This window comes from Diadema setosum, chromosome 18, assembly GCF_964275005.1.
Source record: "Diadema setosum chromosome 18, eeDiaSeto1, whole genome shotgun sequence".
Classification (NCBI taxonomy): Eukaryota; Metazoa; Echinodermata; class Echinoidea; order Diadematoida; family Diadematidae; genus Diadema; species Diadema setosum.
Genome location: NC_092702.1, coordinates 2699485 through 2719584, shown reverse-complemented (window position 1 = coordinate 2719584; position 20100 = coordinate 2699485). Strand labels below are relative to the sequence as shown.

At 37.9% G+C, this 20100-nt stretch overlaps 1 protein-coding gene across 1 annotated transcript; it reads left to right on the top strand.

Moving 5' to 3' along the window:
- Positions 1-89: 89 nt before the first annotated feature.
- Positions 90-16832, top strand: LOC140242152 (mini-chromosome maintenance complex-binding protein-like). Its single transcript, XM_072321917.1, has 14 exons — positions 90-208; positions 2157-2236; positions 2694-2834; positions 3296-3439; positions 3823-4125; positions 4912-5015; positions 6657-6823; positions 7507-7630; positions 8875-8992; positions 9651-9816; positions 10929-11062; positions 11990-12160; positions 12848-12936; positions 14269-16832. Exons 1-14 carry the CDS (start codon positions 151-153, stop codon positions 14405-14407), a joined length of 1938 nt encoding a protein of 645 aa, XP_072178018.1. The 5' UTR covers positions 90-150; the 3' UTR covers positions 14408-16832.
- The last annotated feature ends 3268 nt before the right edge of the window (positions 16833-20100 follow it).

Below are 20100 nucleotides of genomic sequence, written 5' to 3'. Positions count from 1 at the left end.
CGCTCCATACTGTGGTAGTGTATAGTGCGGTGGGACATTTAAATTCCTATTCATTCACGCTGCTGTTTATCTACATCGATATAGAAGTCTAGACGTCTAATAATTATATCTGTATATTTTATCGGACCGAAAAGCGAAGTAAAATTGATAATGCCGGGATTAGATGACTGGGTGAATTGTCCTCTGGATATTGTACAGAATTTATTCGGTGAGTATAATATCAGGAACAATAGGTTCTAATAATAATGGAAATAAATTTTGATTTAAAAAGAGGGTCTATTCTCTGTGTTATCTATTATACGGTTAGCAATTTGTTAGTGTTATGTGTTAGACCGTACTAGAGTCTACATGTCACATATATATAGTACCGACCGGTAGTTCCTCTATGTGACACATGTTTAAAGCTAGGCACTGTGTATTTACAGTGTATATCCTGTGATACTAGCTGTGCTGTCCAGGCATAATATAACATTGTCATTACTAATAATCTTTGTTAAAAATAATGCTGCATGGCCAACAAGCACAAAATGAATGCACCAAAAAGAGGAAGTGTCAGACAAGTGTCAAAAGAAAGGGTCAAAGGAAGTAAGTTTAACGTTAGATCCTGTTACGAAGCTAAATAGTACATTAGTAGAAGAAGAAAGACAGAGATTCCTCCTTTCTCAAAAAAATTACGAAAGAAATTTTGAAATGGTGATAGACTTAAAGAGTTCAAAGTCACAATTCAAAGAATTTTATAAGAAGGAGTAATTTTACTGAGTTTAGTTGTTCAGTGATGTGACGTGAGAGTGCTATTAAATGAATGTAAAATTTAGGTCACAAGGTGATGAGCGCAAGACCCAAGAGATCGGAGAGAGAGAAGGAGGGCGAGGGAGAGCTAGTACTGTAGTAGAGTACCTGGTACACATGATGTCTTTTCGTCATGATTTCTGACACTATAATAGGTCTAACTGTAACTTACTGCCCAGAAATGCCAAGTTCTAAAATTTTTTATGCGTGAGATTTTCATGACTCGGCGTCCTCAGCGCGAGCGAGGGAGCGAAGCGACCGAGCGGGGGATCAAGGAGCATGAACGGAGCTTTTTCAATTTTTAGCTCTTAATAATGGTGCGATCTGGTGCATACTTAAAGTGACCACAATATTTTGAAAGACAAAAGGGATATGTACCTTCAATTGCAACTATCATGTTAATCCTTTGAGCTACATGTATGCTCCCGTTGCGTGAGAAAAATAGGTGCGTGGGTCTCACGCAGAATGCGCGAGACTTGGTAGGTCTGACTGCCAACTGGTACTAGTGGTAGCTGTAGTGCATACTAGCACTGTTACTAAGTTGCTAAGTTAAGATGACATTTTCAATGAATTAAGGATGGACTGTTAATGTGATGGTTAAGCTATGCTTACTCACTAGTGCCCAACTTAATGAATCCATGACCATGAAGCAATGTCATTGGGACCTAACTGTACATTATACGGTATTTGTCTTTTTATTTTCTGTGTATCCCATACAATGTACAGTCTACATGTAAATCTATGTCACAAACTCTTGTGTACTCCAGTATTCTTCAAGTGATATTAACTGCAATAAATGTATTGTTTACCATTGGGAGCAGTGATTTTAAAGATGTTCGAGTTATCACATTTGATGCGTACATGTTGTATGTGTATAGGTCAGCTGTATCACAAAACATCCTACCATATAAAAATTTCGCAATAAAGCCTAAAATGTAAGGAGATATCACTGTTTTTCTCAATAAACCATCGTAAACTGTAGCCTTTTTATTTTAGAAACAATTGTATTGCACTGTGTAAATATATTGCTCACAATTGGTTTTCCTAACAAAATACTAATGCTGATTATCCTGATAAAATTTTTACATTGGTTATTTCTATCCCGAACTCACATTTTAGAACTATTTTGAAGCAATAAAGCTGGGTTTTTGTTTCATCTGCAAATGGTAAATTATGCCTTTTGTATCTAACTTGTTATTATGGAAAAATATATAAGAACAGACTGTCTTTTCGAGTGGTTGACTTTCACTTTTTAGAGAAAACACCGCTGACTCATGCATTTGTAATAGCATGAAAGTTTATCTTTCATCTTTTGATTTATAAATTGTATGCATTTTAATTCTCTGTATTTTGCATTGGTACCTCAGATGCAGACAATGCAGAGTGGAGTAAAACCGTTGATGGATTCTTCAAGAACCGTCTCGCAGACTACACTGCATGGCACAGAGTAAGTAGCTTCAGCATGCAATGAAAATTAAGTACCATAGTCCGAGACATCACTATATAGTTGGCTCTACTGCTTGGTTTGTGTGATGGGTTATCTGTTGTTCCAACAGATCTGTTTATTTATGGCATCTTGCAGTAGAAATAATTCACCCTGATTCCTGATGTTTCTTTTTCTTGGTGTGACCTCTTCCCATGTAAATAATGAAACTGTACAACAATTTGTTTATTGTTTTCTTCAGGATTTTGTTATTTTCTCCTATATATCCATCAGTAAGAACTGATCGACCTAAATGTTACTCAGTAGGCCAATGTGACTTTTTATAAGTGTTACGTTAAGTTGATTAATGTCTTCACTTATCTGTTTTGTACAAGTCTTACATAAGGAAAATACTACTGGAATATATTTGTTTGTTTTTCTTTCTATATTATTATCTTCTCCTTTTTCTACCTGAAATAAGATCCCATCCCTGAATCATGAAGCACTACATCAGCTCAAGCCAAACTCTCTGGTTCGCTTCCGATGCATGGTCCAGGACATGTTTGATCCCGAGTTCTACCTTGGCGTCTACGAAGTCACTGATCGGTCCAACAACACAAAGGTAAGTTTCCTTGTAATGCTGATGAAAATAAGGGGATGGCGAGAAGAAATTGCAACTATTTGTTTCCCTCCAGAAACTACGCACTAATTAGTTAATGTGAAGATTTTGAGGAAAGCCATCTGTTTCCGTTTGTATTGATACTGATAATTCTTGTTTGTTAACACTTCATTTCCTTTCAATTGAAGTAAGCGTTCATGTTTTTTTTTACAAATAAGATCTGATTCAGTGTGTGTGTGCATGCACGTGGGCAAGGATGTGATGTGCAGTTGTATTGAAAATGCAATCCATGTGATTTTTTTTTTCCCCCCTGTACTGGCATATTGTCTTGTTTGTCATTGTGATTCATGATGATTCATTGTGGCAGGCTATGTTAAAATACAGAGATGCTAAATGCATGACCAGCAATGTTTATTTTTAAAACATTGACACAATTTTTGCCACTTTGGTGTCTTTTCATTCAGTTCCTGAAGACAGGAAAGTTCCAAGATATTGCAGAATGCTCATCCCAGCAAGAAATCAACTTGGAATCCCCGAGAAATATCACTTGGGACAGACAGACTCTCTACTGTGTTCCAGTACCTGCAGAAAACGACTGGGTCAAACAGATATCCTTTTTAATATGCTAGAAGTTTCTAATACCAGAATTTTCAAGTAGTATTGTATGTTTGCCTAATGTCCATTGTGTGCAACAATAAAGGCAGTATAATGAATCTAATTGTTTTGAAATCAAGAGCACAGCAAACATTTTTTTTTCTCTGATTTTTCCAGAAATTCTCTGTGACACCATGTATTTTTATGACTGGCATCTTTTCAATGACTAGTCTATAGCTTAGCTTGAAATTACAAGGTCAGATTGGCCAATAATCCTGTGTGATTACAGTGTCTGAATCTGTCAAAATGAACTAATGCACACACACAAATAAAAAAGATTTATTTTACCACAGTTCTTTACTGTATTGTGTCAGCCTTAACTGTAAGTGATATCTACGGCTTCTCAGAAAATGGCCAGCAGGTTTCATCGCCTCGTGGGCTTCACGAGTCCACTTCCAGTTCGAGGGTCAAGCGAGCACTGGAGACCGATGAAACGGCTGAAGCATCGACATCACTTGACCCCTCCTCTGAGCACAGACACAATGGAGAGGTTACCATGGAAACAGGAGCAGGTGATGCTGGTGACAGAGAGAAGAGGAGTCGGACAGAGGGGGGAGGGGAGGTATCTGGCAGAAGAGAAAGACCAATTGACCTTAACTTTCCCATCCCTGGAGAAAAGGGTACAGCTTGTCTTGTAAAGGTAAGAAAACTAAAGTGTAACACTGTTTGTGTCATTTGATTTTCTGTCAGTATGAATGCTGGTGTCTGTGAAACAGCTAGGTCAAGAAATTTACAGAAGTACCACATTCTCAATCACACAGTTAAGGAGGGCTATATCTTTTCTTTTTCTCAGTTTCCCCTATTAGCCTTTCAATATGTTGTTTTAAGATCTTCTAGAAAATATAACATACAGCATCAAGAAAGTTTGTTTGCATTTACAATTTTATGCTCTTCTATTTGAAGGATTTCTTTTCAGACCGACATCACACTCGAATGAGAGACTTACCAAGTCTCGCGCATAGGCATGAGACCTACAATGGATACCTCAGGGTTGTTTCTCTCACCAGCTCACATGCTTTACACGCTTTCAAGTAGGCCTAATACAAAAAGACCCCAAACACACACATACACACAAATGGGTTTCCAACCACCAAAAAGCCATATTTGGGGATTTTTTCTGTCTTATCAGAATAAGCCAAAATATATTTTTGTTATCCATCAGATTGCATTATTTTCAGTTTAAGAATTGCTAGTGCTCCATACCATAGGAAGAGTGACCACCACTTCCCACCCTCCCCCACCCCACCCTTATCCTCCTTTTGCTGGGGTAATAATAATGGCTGAGAACTCTAGTACTGCTGTTGCAACACTAAAGAGGCTACCTCGGATGAAAAAAGATACATTATTTTTTTATTATTATCATCATTGTTGATGTTTATACTGTCACATCTATTTATCTTTTTTTTTTCTTGCATATGTTCATTAGGTTTATGATCAGGTGGACATTTTCAAAGTCACAGAGATGGTGGAGTTTGTTGGAGTTCTCTCTGTCGACCCCTCGCTGGCTCACTTTCATGACGAAGAGCAAGAGTAAGGAATCAGTTGATACTTCATTTCCATCTCATGAGTGAAGAGATTATGTTTTTATTGATGTATACGTGCAACAGTACTCCTTCATGGAGAATTCTTAAGATTATAACATGTGTTGTAGTGGTATAATCATGATGTAGCATCCTGGAAGGATATCTGATGTTTATGTATTACAGTATTCATCGCATAATCGGGCATCTGATAATCGGTAACCTCGCTTAAATGACATATGCTTCCCAGAAACATTTCCAATGCATGTTATTTTCACTGGATAATCGGGCGGGGACCTCTGATAAACGGGACAATTTTTCTTCAAGCGATCTTTGATTTTGTTGATATTTTACACAAAAAATCTACCAAAATACCACAACAATATTTCAAAGATTCCCTATCAGTTGTCGTTTACATCGAACTTACAAAGCAAGCTTCGGACTGGTGTGTTTTGACCTCCGTCCATCCAGTACACGTACATGCATAGCCACGAAAGCGCCGTGTATAAGTATCCATGCCATTGCGAAACACATGCTTTCGCGAACATTCTTCTCCCCTACATAAGCAAGGCCATGTGCTCGCTTGCAATTCCTACTTGGAGAGTTGACAGAAGAAGAACCCGGTTGCGTTACTCTACAGTACATCATTGCGAGAATGCAGGGAGAGCTAGAGGGTCGCGCCGAGGGGTAGCGTGGTTGTGTATTCATGTACATGTACAGTACGTCAGTATGCATGTGTGTGTGTGTGTGTGTGTGTGTGTGTGTGCACTACATGTACATGTCTTATGCCGTTAGTGTATGATGAGTGCTCATCGCGAAATCGGGCACCCCGCTTAAAGGGGCCGTGTTTGCTACTCCCAACCTCTTCCGATTATGCGATGAATACTGTACCACATATATTTGCCTGTAAAATGTACTTTGCTATGTCTGAGTGTTGCCATCTATATCTGTCTTCTTTTTTTTTTTTCAAAACAAATCAGGATTTGTCACTCAAGTTGTTCCTTGATATTACTAGTATTTTTCTTTTAAAAAATTGTATTCTGTATGAGCAACCATGAAATTGATGAGTTTACTTTTCTAAGAGGTTACCTTTGTAAAAGTTGTAGCTTCCCTCTATCAGGGCACTAAAGGTATTTGAGATCAATTATGTAAAGGGATGGTATTGTATTGGTCGAGGTGAGGATTCAGCTTTTAAAGTTTTGCGAGATATTTAGAAACCACTCTATGCAATGTTAAGAGCATACAATTCTAAGGGGAATTGAAAGTTTATTTGATGAAAATTGCTTTTGAAATGAATGAAATATCCAAAAACAAAGTAAAACAAAGAGATCCTAATAAAAGTTGTGGCCTGTCACATCTTATTAGAATCGACTTGTTGGATATCTCAGCCATTTTGAGACCAATTTTCATCAAGTAAACTGTTAATCCCTGTCAGAATTACATGTTGTTTTTTTTTCATATTTTATAAGAGGTTTCTCATTATGTCACAAACACATACCCCTAAAAAGTTGAAATCCTGCAGCCCCATCCACACCAAAACTGAACCATCCCTTTAAGATGTGTACAGCGTGGATTATTCTATTATTTATTATTATTATAAATGCAGCAGTGTTTAATGGTTTTGGCCCATCCTCTATTGTTCCTTGTGTAGATCATCAGTGGGTGACAACCTAGATGCCATGGAAGGTATTGAGGAACAAAATGCGCACTCTCCACCTCCCTCCCTGGTGCCGAGGTTGCATGTGGTGGCATCACGGAAACTGGCCCATAGCAACCCATTCATTCCACGAGACATCACCTCCATTATGGGCAAGTCATGTAAGTAAAAGTAATTGTCTGTGCGAGGATAAGATTGTTTTGATTTTTGTGTGCATGACATGTGTAGTTGTATACTGTACATAATAATGTAATACTGTACATCATAACTGCTGAAAAAAAAAAACCCTAACACAAACATTCAGAAGAAAGTGTGACTTCTCAAACAAACCATTTTGCGAAAACATTGCTTTAAATACTCAGAAAAAAAGGTACTTATATTTGAAGGATTTGAGCAGGGGGCACAATAGTATGCCATTGGGATTCTACTCCTAGTACCGTATAGCCAAATGATATTGCAAAGTGAGTGTGCTGGGTTTGTACAGTGCATGCAAGGCAAATTTGTGCTTTAATTTTTGTCAATATTTACGAGATGTTACTTTTGTGATGAGAGCGTATTTGTGAAATTTGTGAAAAAAAAAACATAATGAAAAGTTTGAGATAAACAGTATATGAAATATACTGTACATGATCTATATTTTTTACGTCAGTCTCCATCAGTGCCACTACATTAGATTCAAACCCAAATTTTGCCTAATCAGTATTTTGAGGCATTGTTAAGGAGACACACAGACATGCACACACACATACACACACATACATGCACACAAAGCAGCCATTATATTTACACTCTGAATGTGCGCTGGAATTACCGTAACGTTGCTCTCCCTTTCTCGTCCGTCTAGTGGTGGAGAACATCTTAAAAGAGGCAGGCATCATTCGAGACCAGCTCCGTTGGCTCCTGAGTCAGATCCTCCTCTGTGATGCCCTGACGGCCGATTACGTCATTCTCCATCTCATCTCTTCTGTGTAAGTTTACATCGATGCAGAAATGGCAAGGTGGCCCAGTCGGTAGCATATCTGCCTTCCAATCAAATGGCGAGGGTATGGGTGTGGGTTTGAATCCCAATGTTTATCAGTGTTGTGTATTATCATGCTGCCTCCTCAAGTAGATGCAAAACACTCTGTCCTGTGGATAGGACGTAAAATGGCAGTCTCGTCTGTGAGAGAGCCACAACTCTTGCACATAAAAGATCCTGCTTCATTCATTCATTGCAAAGAGCAGGGTGCATAATCAGTTGAAATGGTCTGCCCCAAGTACTTCCAACTGGACCTCATGGAAGACCAGCTACTGTAGGTGAATATGGGCTATCCAGCCATCTTGTAAGAAGGAAAAATGAAAGCAAAACAAAACAAAAACAAAATTATACTAATATTCCTGTTAGTATGTCCTTATACAGGGCTCCACACTAACTTTTATTTTTGGTGGCCCAAAGGCAAACATCCGACCTTTTTTGGTGGCCCGATCAGGTCACCAAATTCTTCATTTCTGAAATTTTGGTGGCCCGACATGCATTTTTGGTGGCCCCGGGCCACCGGGCCACCGTTAGTGTCGAGCCCTGCCTTATATATTCTTATTAGTTTTGCATCTCTATGTCATGCCTATCAAGAGTCTGTGATAATTTGTTGCCAGTCTGCAAGAAGAAGAAATCCCTTTCCTGTATTCATAGCTGGTACAAAATGCATGAATTCAGACTGAAGCCTGTAAATATGATTATGGAGTTAGGCATTCAAGAATTTAAAGTTTCTTGATTACCTGATGATTGGAATGTGATACATCATGTTTAGGCCAGTCTCTCTATACCTGGGGGGTGTTTCATCAACGTTTGTCGGCGCTGACAACTTGAATCACCATAGTAACAGTCAGTGACCAGAGCATCTCAGCCAATCAAAACCAAGGATTTTGCTGAAATTGGTCAGCGGCGACAGTTGTCGGCGCTGACAAGCGTTGATGAAACACCCCCCTGTTTGGTTTTTGATGTACCTTCAATATGACATCAGTTGACTCTCAACTTGCATTCCTGATCCAAAGATATTATTATTATTATTATTATTATTATTATTTTTTTTTTTTAGATAACAATTTTGCACAGGCAGAAGTACAATGTAAATGGAGAGAAGATCCAGGTCACACTTCATCTGTTATAATTTACATTAAATATTTTTACTTTCACAAGTTTCTCAATTTCTTTGTCTTCAAATGAAACTTCCAGCTATGCCAGGAGAGATGTGGTGGCACTCGGAAAGTTCAGTCTGAACCTGAGCGGAGTTCCATCAGACCCAGAATTCATTGCACTTCTCTACACTTTACTGACCCAGCTGGTTACCAAGGTAACATCTACTGACTTCCTGTAATGCAATCACAGGAGGCACACCCATTCGAGTGATGTAGGACATCTGTCCCTTGGGTGACATGGCCTTTTTTTTCTCAATTTGTATATATTAAAAAACCACCTCTTCATATTTCACTTTTCATATACATTTGTATTCAAAAACCTCCTCACTCATTACTGAATTTCAGAAATACTGATTTGAATTTATAGAAATAACAAATGTAACTAATAAAAAACAACTTGTTATTAATTTCTTGGTAATCAGACCTGCATGCATTGTGTACCTATCCACTTCTAAAGGAGCAGATTTCCACTTTGAGGCAGACATACACTTGTTAGAGTAAAGAGTTCTGGATGACAGCTCTCAAACTCTTTAACATCTATGACATCTCCTTATACATGTATATCACACAGTCTATAACTAATGCCTTTTTCTCCAAATATGGCTGAACCACCTGTTTCTTTGCCGCAAGAAAATTTAATGAAGTGTTGTCAATCATTTAGGAAAAAATAGAATATTTCGTATTCTGCAGCAATATTCACATTTATACGTTAAATACCACAAGACAAGGATTTGTGAGTACCATATTGTGCCGTATGTAACATCATAACTTTGAAATCTGTCTTATTTAATCATGTCTCTTTTTCGTTTTTAGTCACACATGCTACCCATGTCATTGAGTAACATGAACAAGCTGAAGTTAACACCCAAGAAGGACTACACTGCAAACAGGTTAACAAGTGGCTTACTTCAGCTCACAGACCGTACACATCTTGTTCTGGATGAGACAGCTTTGGAACCGGGTCAGCTAGATGCCACTGGTAAGTTTTCCTTTCAGTTTATGTTTATGTTGGTTTGGTTTACTGTTTTATTCCTGCATTTTTCAAACACAAACAAACTTGAATATAGTGTGATATGTAAATAACATAACACACTTTTGATACATCACTGAATACAAGGTACAATACATAAAAGAATGTAATTGATCAAAATAATAAATCAACATAATTATGTGCCTTGCAAATACAAACAGTATTAAGAAAATTCCAAAGTAATGATTCCATAAATCTCTTGGAAACAACTGAAAAATACAGGGGACTGCCATCATAAGCAGTTGCTTGAATTTGATAGCAGCCTGGGGAAAACAAAATGTATGGGTTTTTAGTAAATAAGAAAAAAAAAATATACAAGAAATAAGAGGGAAGCAAGAAAAAAGAGAAGAGATGAAAATGTGACTTGTCCCTCTTGCTATAAAGGGTATTCTATTGGAGCACACAACCGTAGTACAGAATGCTCTGAATGTAAACAACAACAACAACAACAACAACGACGGACCACAGATGCTTACAAGTATTTAATATTCTTGTGAACAGTGATAATCTAAAACAGTCAACCAAACTGTGTTTCGAGAAAATATAAAGAAAATTCAACATATTTTCACTTTTCTATGATAATGAAAGAGCACCTTGACTTACTTTCTTCAGAGAGCAGGGAGAGCAATATTCCCCGTATCATAATGTCAGTAACAAGTCTAGGAAAATGTGTTCTTTTCATTAAAAAAAAAAGATTATGTGGATTTTTTTGTATATACGATTTTCCTTCTATGACATCACAAACTGTAGTAGTCTTCTCATCCAGCAATGACAGCATCAAAACTGTGAAAATTCATTACTTTTGAATGGATTGTCTGATTTTCCTCAAGTGTTTACTGATGTGTTCCCGAACATTGCTGTGTTCACTCAATTCACATTTATTTGGGTTTTCATTCTTCTGAAGTACCAAATGATACTCTTGGAATATGTGGCAAAGTTAACCCATTCCCTACAGGAACCTGGTGACCTGCGTATTGAGTCTGTGGAGATTTCAGAATTCAGTATGGAATGGGTCAAAGGATATGTTCACCTACCATTCTCTCTCCATTACATCCCTCCAGGAGTGATGAATCTGACGGCCCTTGGTAACCTGATTTCATGGCAGAAAGTTGACTACGACTTCAACTACCATAAGACAGAATTCCACACAAACATCTGTGTTCTTGTGCTTTCTGATGGCAAATCACTCCTTCCAGTAAGTTATCAGGATTCAAACCTTAATGCTCAGTTAGTCTGCATTTGTTACAGAATACATGTTTTACTTAAAAGAGCAACATTTCAATGTAAAATTGGAAAAACTGTCAATTTCTAGATGAAGTGAAAACAAATGAAATCCTCATGGCATTTTTTGTTGTTGTTGTTGTTGTTGCTTTTTTTGGATTGTCAAAGAAGTGGTTGTGAATATTAATTGAAGAAAAAAAAACCCAAATTATTTTCCATGATGCAAATAACAGGTATGGAAATATACAGTGTAGAGTACAATGAAAACTCTAAAAGTCAAATTATGAGATTTCTAGCATATACATGTAGATTGAAATATGGACTTGGTCGGGTGAGCTTCAAGACGACTTGTCCAAACTATGGCATTTATCTAGCCCTGTTGTTATCCCTGTGTCATCTTGAATTTTAAAAGCCAAAGTGCTTACAGCAGGTTGGATGATATGTAATAAACCTTTTCATGACAGCTACATAATGCTTCACTCCCCAACGGACACTCAGCGAAGACAATTTTATTAATCTAAGATGTATCACTTTTGCTATAAAATATCATCCATATTTCATTTATTTGCGTGGAAGTAAGAAAGAAGAAGCATTGGTGTCATAATTTTGCACAACTGTTGACACAGGAACTGTGAAGAATACCAGTGATAATGGGAGGACAAAGATAGCTGGAGCACCTGTTCTTTGCAATTAACTCTTTCACAACCACAATCTGCGAATGCTGCTGATGTCTTGTATGCGGCATCTTACCAATAGCAATAGAAGGGTTAATCATAGTTGGTCTCCACAAATTAACCCACTTAGGACTGAAGTCTTGAAATGTCAGTGCCATTAGTGAGCAGCACAATTAACCACGGTAATAAAAGAGTTAATGGCTTCACATTGTTTCTCTCCCTCACAGACGGACTGCAGGGTCCACCTCCAGCCCAAGCGGGACCAGACCAGCATGGCAGAGATCCAAGCCTCGGTCCAGCAGGCCTTGCGGTCAGGAACCATTGACCTTGACAAGATTAGGTCTTTCTTGGCAGTTCTGCCCCTCCTGGAGTACACCATGTCCGAAGACGTCCAGAAGGTGTGTTCAGACTCCTCAAGTTCCTCTGATAGAGAGATGATGAAACCAAAATAGGGGCCCTGGATTTTTTCTTTTCTTTTTTAAAGTGTTTGTGTGTGTGTGTGTGTGTGTGTGGGGGGGGGGTGATACAGATTGGTGAGAGAAAGTCAAGCATCAATCGTACCACCGCCACAATCCTTACATTCAATTGCAAATACTCTCTTTCTATGCACTGCATTTGATTTCACTGGTGAGCAGACTGTTTGCAGTGTTGAACACACTGTAAGTTTAAGTGTGTCAGTACTAGTGAAGAAAGTATGTTGTACAAACATTGTCATATATATCATTTGCCAAGATACTTCATAGAATTCAGTTGAAATAAAGGTCTGTGAAATGTCAGTGTAAGTTCACAATTTAGGGATTGTTGGTAACCTGACAGTATAATGATGCAAGGACAGCAAGTTCTTCAACATGAGAATACAGTGGATATTCATAAAAAAGAACACTCTACAAACATTTTTTGACTGCTCTCATGTATTGAATTTCCTTGTTCTTTCATTATTGATTCCTGGTATATACATATTTATCTTATTTGCTACCTGTCTGTAATAAGCTTTTTTTCTGTTTATCATAAGTAGAGCCAAAAAAAAGGTATCAAGTTAATAATACCTCCTTTTTTTTTTTTTTTTTTTTTTTTTACATTTAAAGTTTGTGGAGCAAGACTTTGTTGAGGCCAGGAAAAGTGATCCAAACAACATGACTCCAGAGGATTTCCAGAATCTTTTGATCATCACCAGGTAAGAACACTCATTAACTCTTTGTAAATGCCATGTTTGCATGCCCGACTCAGTCAATGGTGTGCCAACTGCATATCCTGCTCAAATGCACAACCCCCCCCCCCCAAAAAAAAAAAAAGAAAAAGAAAAAATCAATAATTGCCAAATGCTGCAGTACAATGAAATTGTATCTCGCGATTCCATTCCTTTCACAGGTAGCTTGCATTATGATTGGCTACCAAGCTGTGTTCCCTTCTGGATCTGCGAGTAACTTCTCAGTTTCTGTCACTGTTTGTGTGCAAAAGTCATGCCTCTACAATAATGTCAGCTACAGGTCATTTGAAAGCCAAGCAATCCTATATTTGTCATACACTTTACTCAAAGCAAAGCTTGGCATTTCCTCTACAACTTTGCTCTTTACTTGTCCAGGGTAACAAAAATCTGTAAAAGTTACATTGATTTGAAAAATAAAATGTTTGCCCAAAGCATGACTACATTGCAGTCTCACAATAATGTGGCACATAGAGGGTTCACATCATGGCACGTGAAATATCTCTCACAGCCATTGATATAGTATGCATTGTGCAGACCTTCCCTCAAGATCCCATTTTTTTTGTACTTGTAACACTTAGGGAATCATTCATCAAACCTTTGGCAGCAGAAAGCTCATTCTACCTCACTATAAATGGGTTTCATAGTTCCCTTTCTTTCTCTTTAATGTGAGAACATATTAGCTCACACACTTGCAGGATATTGTCTATCAATGATGCAGTCACAATCTGTTCATTATAATCCATGCAGGTCATGTATGCATACTGAACATTTAACACATCAGCGCTTGATATTGATGCTCATGTGAGTTAGGTGTTAGTAATGATTTGAGGAGCTTGAAAGTATTCAAAATTCCATCATCATCTATTTCAAAGTCACGTATGTTCCCATTTTTGTTCATGACAAAAGGAATATTATTACACAAGGACAATAAGAGCCTGAATATAATATTCATAAATAAAGGATAGTTTGAAGAGAGAGATATTTAGTAGGTGTAATGGAGAGAAAGTCATCAAGTATTTGATCATCATGTTTTGATGTCTTCCTGATTGAACCAGATTAACAGAGATGCCAACTGAACTTTTATTTTGCATTGTTTTGCACTGTCTTTTGCCAAAAATACAGCAGGTTTCATGGAAAATACTGTATTTCCCAAATTGAATTACTTCACTTGTTTATTGTAGGAAAGGTTAAACTGCTGTTTTTCCGTCAAAGATATGCCTTTTCAGCCTTGAGAATACTGTAATGCTGTTTACAAGGTTGGCATCCAGGGCAAATTTTTATCATTCATCCTCACCATAGGTTACTGAGTCTGTCTCTTGGCCAGCCCTCACTGACGAGACAAATCTGGGAACGGGCCAAGAGGATGGAGGCGGAGCGCAAGAGCCGTTTGAAAAGTGCCACCCCAGCATCAGCTGCCTCGGCAGCCATGTCACGGTAACTGATGTTTGATTACATCATCGGAACTCGTTCACTCACACAACGGATCATAGGCAGAAAATGATGTTGGACCATTATCAAGAAACCGTTGTATTCCACGCACATGACCACAGGGAACCAATGTTGTTTCAAACTTGTAGAACCTCTGATGGCATGTGTCTATTTATTTTGGTTTACGCCCTCAAGCGCCATACTCCCACACTCTTGACTGCGTGCAGTGACCCATGATGAAGCACTGCAGATCCTAATGGAGTCACACACACACACACACACACACACATGATTGCATTCAGTAACCACCATCTCATTGCACCCACAAATCATAAGCACTCATACACACACCTGACTACAAGCAGTGACCCATGATGAAACACATCCATATCCCATGGAGACACACACACATAATTGCATACAGTAACCAATGTTTAATGGCACTTGCAGATCCTAGGCAATCAGACACACAATTGATTTCATGCAATAACCAAAGTTTGATAACCCTAATGAATCTGATACAGTCGCACACACTTGACCGCATCGAGTAAGCTATGTTCCATGACACCCATGACATCTTTCTACCCCACCACACTTGACTGACTGCATTCAGTTTTGAATGCTGGATTGCACTCATGACTCGAATACATTCCAACGCACTTGATTGCATTTAGTCATTGATTCCTATGCATTGATACAAGCTCGATGGCATGGATTCATCAATGATAGATCACTCCCATGAATCATACACTCCTACCCTCTCGACTGCCTGCCAGTAACAAATATTTCCTAGTATGCATTCACACATTTTTGTGTCATGTTTCAGTGAGTCTTGGATTGGAAGCTGTCCCCCTCTCATACACTGTCCTCCCTTATCCCAAATTTCCCAAATCATTTCTTGCAAGTATGGTATTGTATATGATTCTCCTCTACCAATGCTATTGACCATAGAGATTGATTTGATGTGTTGTATTCTTAATAATCATCTATTTAGCCTTATTGTCATCACCATGCTACTTAGAAGGGTTGTTCTATAGGTGTTTGTCTAGTCTTCAATTGACCCAAAGTTTTCCAATTGTTTCACCACCATTTTGATGGTTTATTTCTGTCATTTATTTGCATCTGAGAGAGCAGACTCTATATTGCCATCAGCCTTCCACTATTTTTGTATAGAATAAAGAGAACTCTTTTCTCAAAACAGTGTTAAGGACAAGAACACTTGTGTACATAAGCTGCTGTCGAAAGCACTAATATATCAATCTGTGTCATTAGTAAAATTTGATTGGCAAGTTTACATATCTAATATTGCTGTGTTCATGAAAGATATGAAAGAATTAGAGTCATGGTTGATTTGGTCCATGTCAAATGAACCACTATTATGTACATAATGATGTACATTATGTATCATAGTTTGATTTGTTGAAATCATTATTTTAAAACCATTATTTTTACCCAATCTTCATTTTTGAATAGATGGATGGAAGGAGAAGTACAGAAAATGCAATTTTTCCCTGTTAGAACCACACATCCTGAAATTTAAGGCTGGATACTGATTGAAAAGCAAAATGTGTTTTGCTTTCATAGTGAAGTGCTTTTTTTTTAAATGTTGTAACACTCAATAGAACAAATCCTTATCAGTTGCATCATGCAGCATTATCACATGAAAGCTGGAAGCTCCACCTTCTGTTTAAAAATGAAATACGATCTTGAAAAACTACTAAAATTCATTTGAATGATACATTCTGCAACAGATATAAACCTTATCTGTATTGACTGTGTGAAATTGTTATTCTGTTCATAGTGCAAGTAAATGACCAGTGTTGCTTTTAACTGATATGCTTTGATTCTGGCCACTGCCTAGGGGCCAGCAGGTCTCTTAGGATCATAGTGGGTAACAGATTTGCACTCTGACCATCGTAGCAGTCAATATATCTGTGCTGCATGTTGTGTGTATGTATTTGTGTGCAAGAAGTCACACATATTTGCATATTTATTCAGGCAAGCTTGTAGAAGTCTCAATATATTGAGTTAAACAGGTATACATTTTTGTACAACATCAAATTACAAATTGAAAGTGTAATCAAACTTCTTGAAAATGGAAATTTGCAAGTCGCAATCCAAAACATTAAGAGGTTTTAACAGTTGGCTGCTTTTTTGTTGTTTGTGGAATTGCTGCATCAGAACTATAAAAATGAATGAAATTTGGGGGATTGCTTTTGTGTCCAATTTCTATTTACTAGTAAACCGTAGCAGCTCAAGCTCCTTTTGATTTGTCCAGATAAAAGGTGTTGCTGTTCCGTTCATGTGCATGGCATTTATTGATATCTAGTATGTGACTGAGATACCGAGGATGTGGTTTGTAACATAATGAGTATGTTTTTGTACCATACAGTGTAAATGAATTTTATAATAGAGGAGTTTGATAATGTGGTTCACTCTTGCATTTGTTTGTGTCATTCTGTTGACAGTAGTATGTAATAGACTGTTGGTTACATTTTGGCTGTGATGAATGGTGATTGATTACTTGATTAGCTGTTAGTGTACAAATAATGAATGTTTATGAGTGCAATGGACAGAATATTTCAATTTCACGAGGTGAAAGATGAAATGATCCATTCAACGAGGTGCAACCTCGTTGAATGGATCAAACGTTTCATCTTTCACCGAATGAAATATTCTGTCCATTACACGAATGAAAAACATTTACTATTTGTTTTATATAATGCCTAGAATAGATCCATGTCATTTGATGTTTTATTAATTTAGAAACAAGAGAGACACTGAGATTGCGAGAGTGCAGTGCTCACTGAGCGCTCTACGCTGGCGCGCTGTCGCATACACACACTGCAAACGCAAGCGCGTTTAACACGCGTTGTGTGCCGGGCTCTCAGCGAGCGTGCAATGGAGCAAATCGTATGGATCCAAAATTGCACGGTAAATGGAGCCACAGTTGCACGGATCATGACGTCATAGTGAAATGGGCTGAATGATCAATGTTAAACAACCAATCAAATGACAAAGATCTCCTCAGGCGTTATATAATTGATAATGGCTATTCATGTGAGACTGGCTTGGTAAATGGCATTGGAAGAAAGAAGGTTGAATTCAGAGAAACTGATTGTTGAATAGATTTGATTACTACATCACACACACACACACACACCCATTTTGTATATATTGGGGCTCAACACTTAGGCCCGCATTCACGAAGGTGGTACAATTGAAACCATGGTTTAAACTATGGACAATTTGTATGGAGCGCCAAGTGTTGCATGGCCTATTTCGCTACGAAATCAGTCATGTTGTCATTTCATATTTTGTTGACGAAATGACTGATTTCGTAACGAAATAGGCCATGCGACACTTGGCGCTCCATACAAATTGTCCATGGTTTAAACCATGGTTTCAGTTGTACCACCTTCGTGAATTTGGGCCTTAGAGTTTTCTGTAGTGGCCCATTCGTGCCCATTCGTGCCACTGAAATCTCTGACTTTGAATTTGAAGTGGCTTGTCAAATCCATCAGCTCGGAATATTAGGAAACATAACAATCGATTTTAAGTCTTTGCTGCCCGATCAGGCCCAACAAAAGGTAACCTTTTTGGAAATCTGGTGGTCCGACATCTATTTTTGGTGGCCCACCGGCCACCACTTAATGTTGAGGAAAATATCTACGTATGTAATGTTAACTAAGAAAATATATTCAATTCAATTCAATTCAATTCAATTCAAACTTTATTTCATTTTTCGAAAAGAACATAAACATTCCACTTTCTTTGGTAACAGAGAATAAGGTTACATGTAATCAAAACAGAGTAAATTGAGAAAACAATTGTGGAACATTGGGGTAACAAATAATGTTGTAATGAAAATTGACTGAAGTGATATAGACGATATAACATTACACAAAATATCGAAAAATGGAGGGACCCACTAAAAAGGCAATGCTTGTAGAATGTGGGCCCCTCAGGTACAGAATGTCAATAGAAAATGAACTGATGCAAAAAAGGGGAAAAATTGGGAATAAAGTCAGATAAAAAAAAAGTCTGGAAGCCCAATAAGAAGACAGAGTAACAGACAGACACACATACACAGGCGAACGGACATTCAACGAGACTGGGACGATAAAACTTATAAAGGGGGACTTAAATGCAAGACAGAACGAGACAAGACTGTCATAATAGGAAGACAATACAACGGACAGAAAGGCAAAACAGATCCAGCGATCCTCGACAGAACTATATCGAAAATATAATGGGATGCGTGGAAAGGATACGGAAATATGGAAAAATAGAGAGAAATAGATGCGGAAGTAATACAAGTAGAATCGAATCTACTCTGTAAGTGTCTCAGGACAACAGGGACGAGAAAATATGTGACAGTATATCATAGGTAATCAAAATTCTTCGAAAAGAAATTAAAATGAGCCAACAGGCTGATTCAATTCTGTAGGAACATAACATTGCAATAAGAAAGACTTTAATCTCCTCTTAAATGAAAATATAGAGGGTGCATTTTTTATGTCATTATTCAGAAAATTCCAATAAGTTGGGCCAGTATAGATAAGTGTGTTCTTAGCAAGAATTGTTCGTAAAAGAGGTAAGTGAAATTCATTGGAACGTCGAGTGGGATAGTCATGGAATGATTGATTTCTTTGAAACATAGAATCGAATATGGAGCGGAGTGAGTTGTTGCTGTACGTATACGTAAATTGCCCCAAATTAAATAAATAAATACTGTAATGGATTGTTATGTTTCCTTTTATTTCAGGCCATCAATATTTCAGATTTAAAGATTTTAGCTGCTTGAATGGGCGACCAGAATGAACAGTTTAGCTCACAGACAGACAGACAGACAGACAGACAGACACACAAACACAAACACACACACACACACACAAACACACACACACACACACACACACACACACACACACACACACACACACACTCTCTCTCTCTCTCTCTCTCTCTCTCTCTCTCTCTCTATAATACCAGGGAGATGGAAAGAGATCTCTTTCCACCTCCCTGAACATACCAAAATAGGTGAGAATATGAATTGGTTGCCAAGAGGAGAAACAAGTAATTGAAATTCGTTATATCTGTTAATACACAGAAAGAACAATGAACCCTGTGCTCTGGCAGCCACGCCTACTAAACAGGAGCTTTTAGGTAAACAAGAAAATTACGAATAAGTACCAAACGACACATTTAACCTGCTATGGACCTTATTCTCTAGGTTCGTCCATGATATTCCTGCAATATGATAAAAGCGTTAAGTAGACTTTCCTATCCTGTCAATGATGACGCTGAATCAATGTTTCCTTTAGAGGGGGAAAAAAAGGATATAACTCAAACCTTTCTATCTTTGCCGATATCGTACCGGAACATTTGAAGAATATACACAGCGACATACAGCAGCAGCACATTCCTACATTACAACACTAATCTATTTCTGTCATTAATCCTAATACATTTTTTCTGGAAGAATTATCGTCCATATACTGGTTGTCTGGGAGCTAACTTTAAATCGGCTCGAAGGCAAATTATTCTAATTGAGCGCGAAACTTATCACGTCGTTTCGCGGAGTTCGAAGTAAAAAAGGAGACCCGGGCTCAATTTCTTTTCAAAATAGAATTTGAAGCTCGACCCGTTCTTGCAGAAAGAAGAAACACTCGAAAGAGTAATAGGGCATATCTCTCTCTT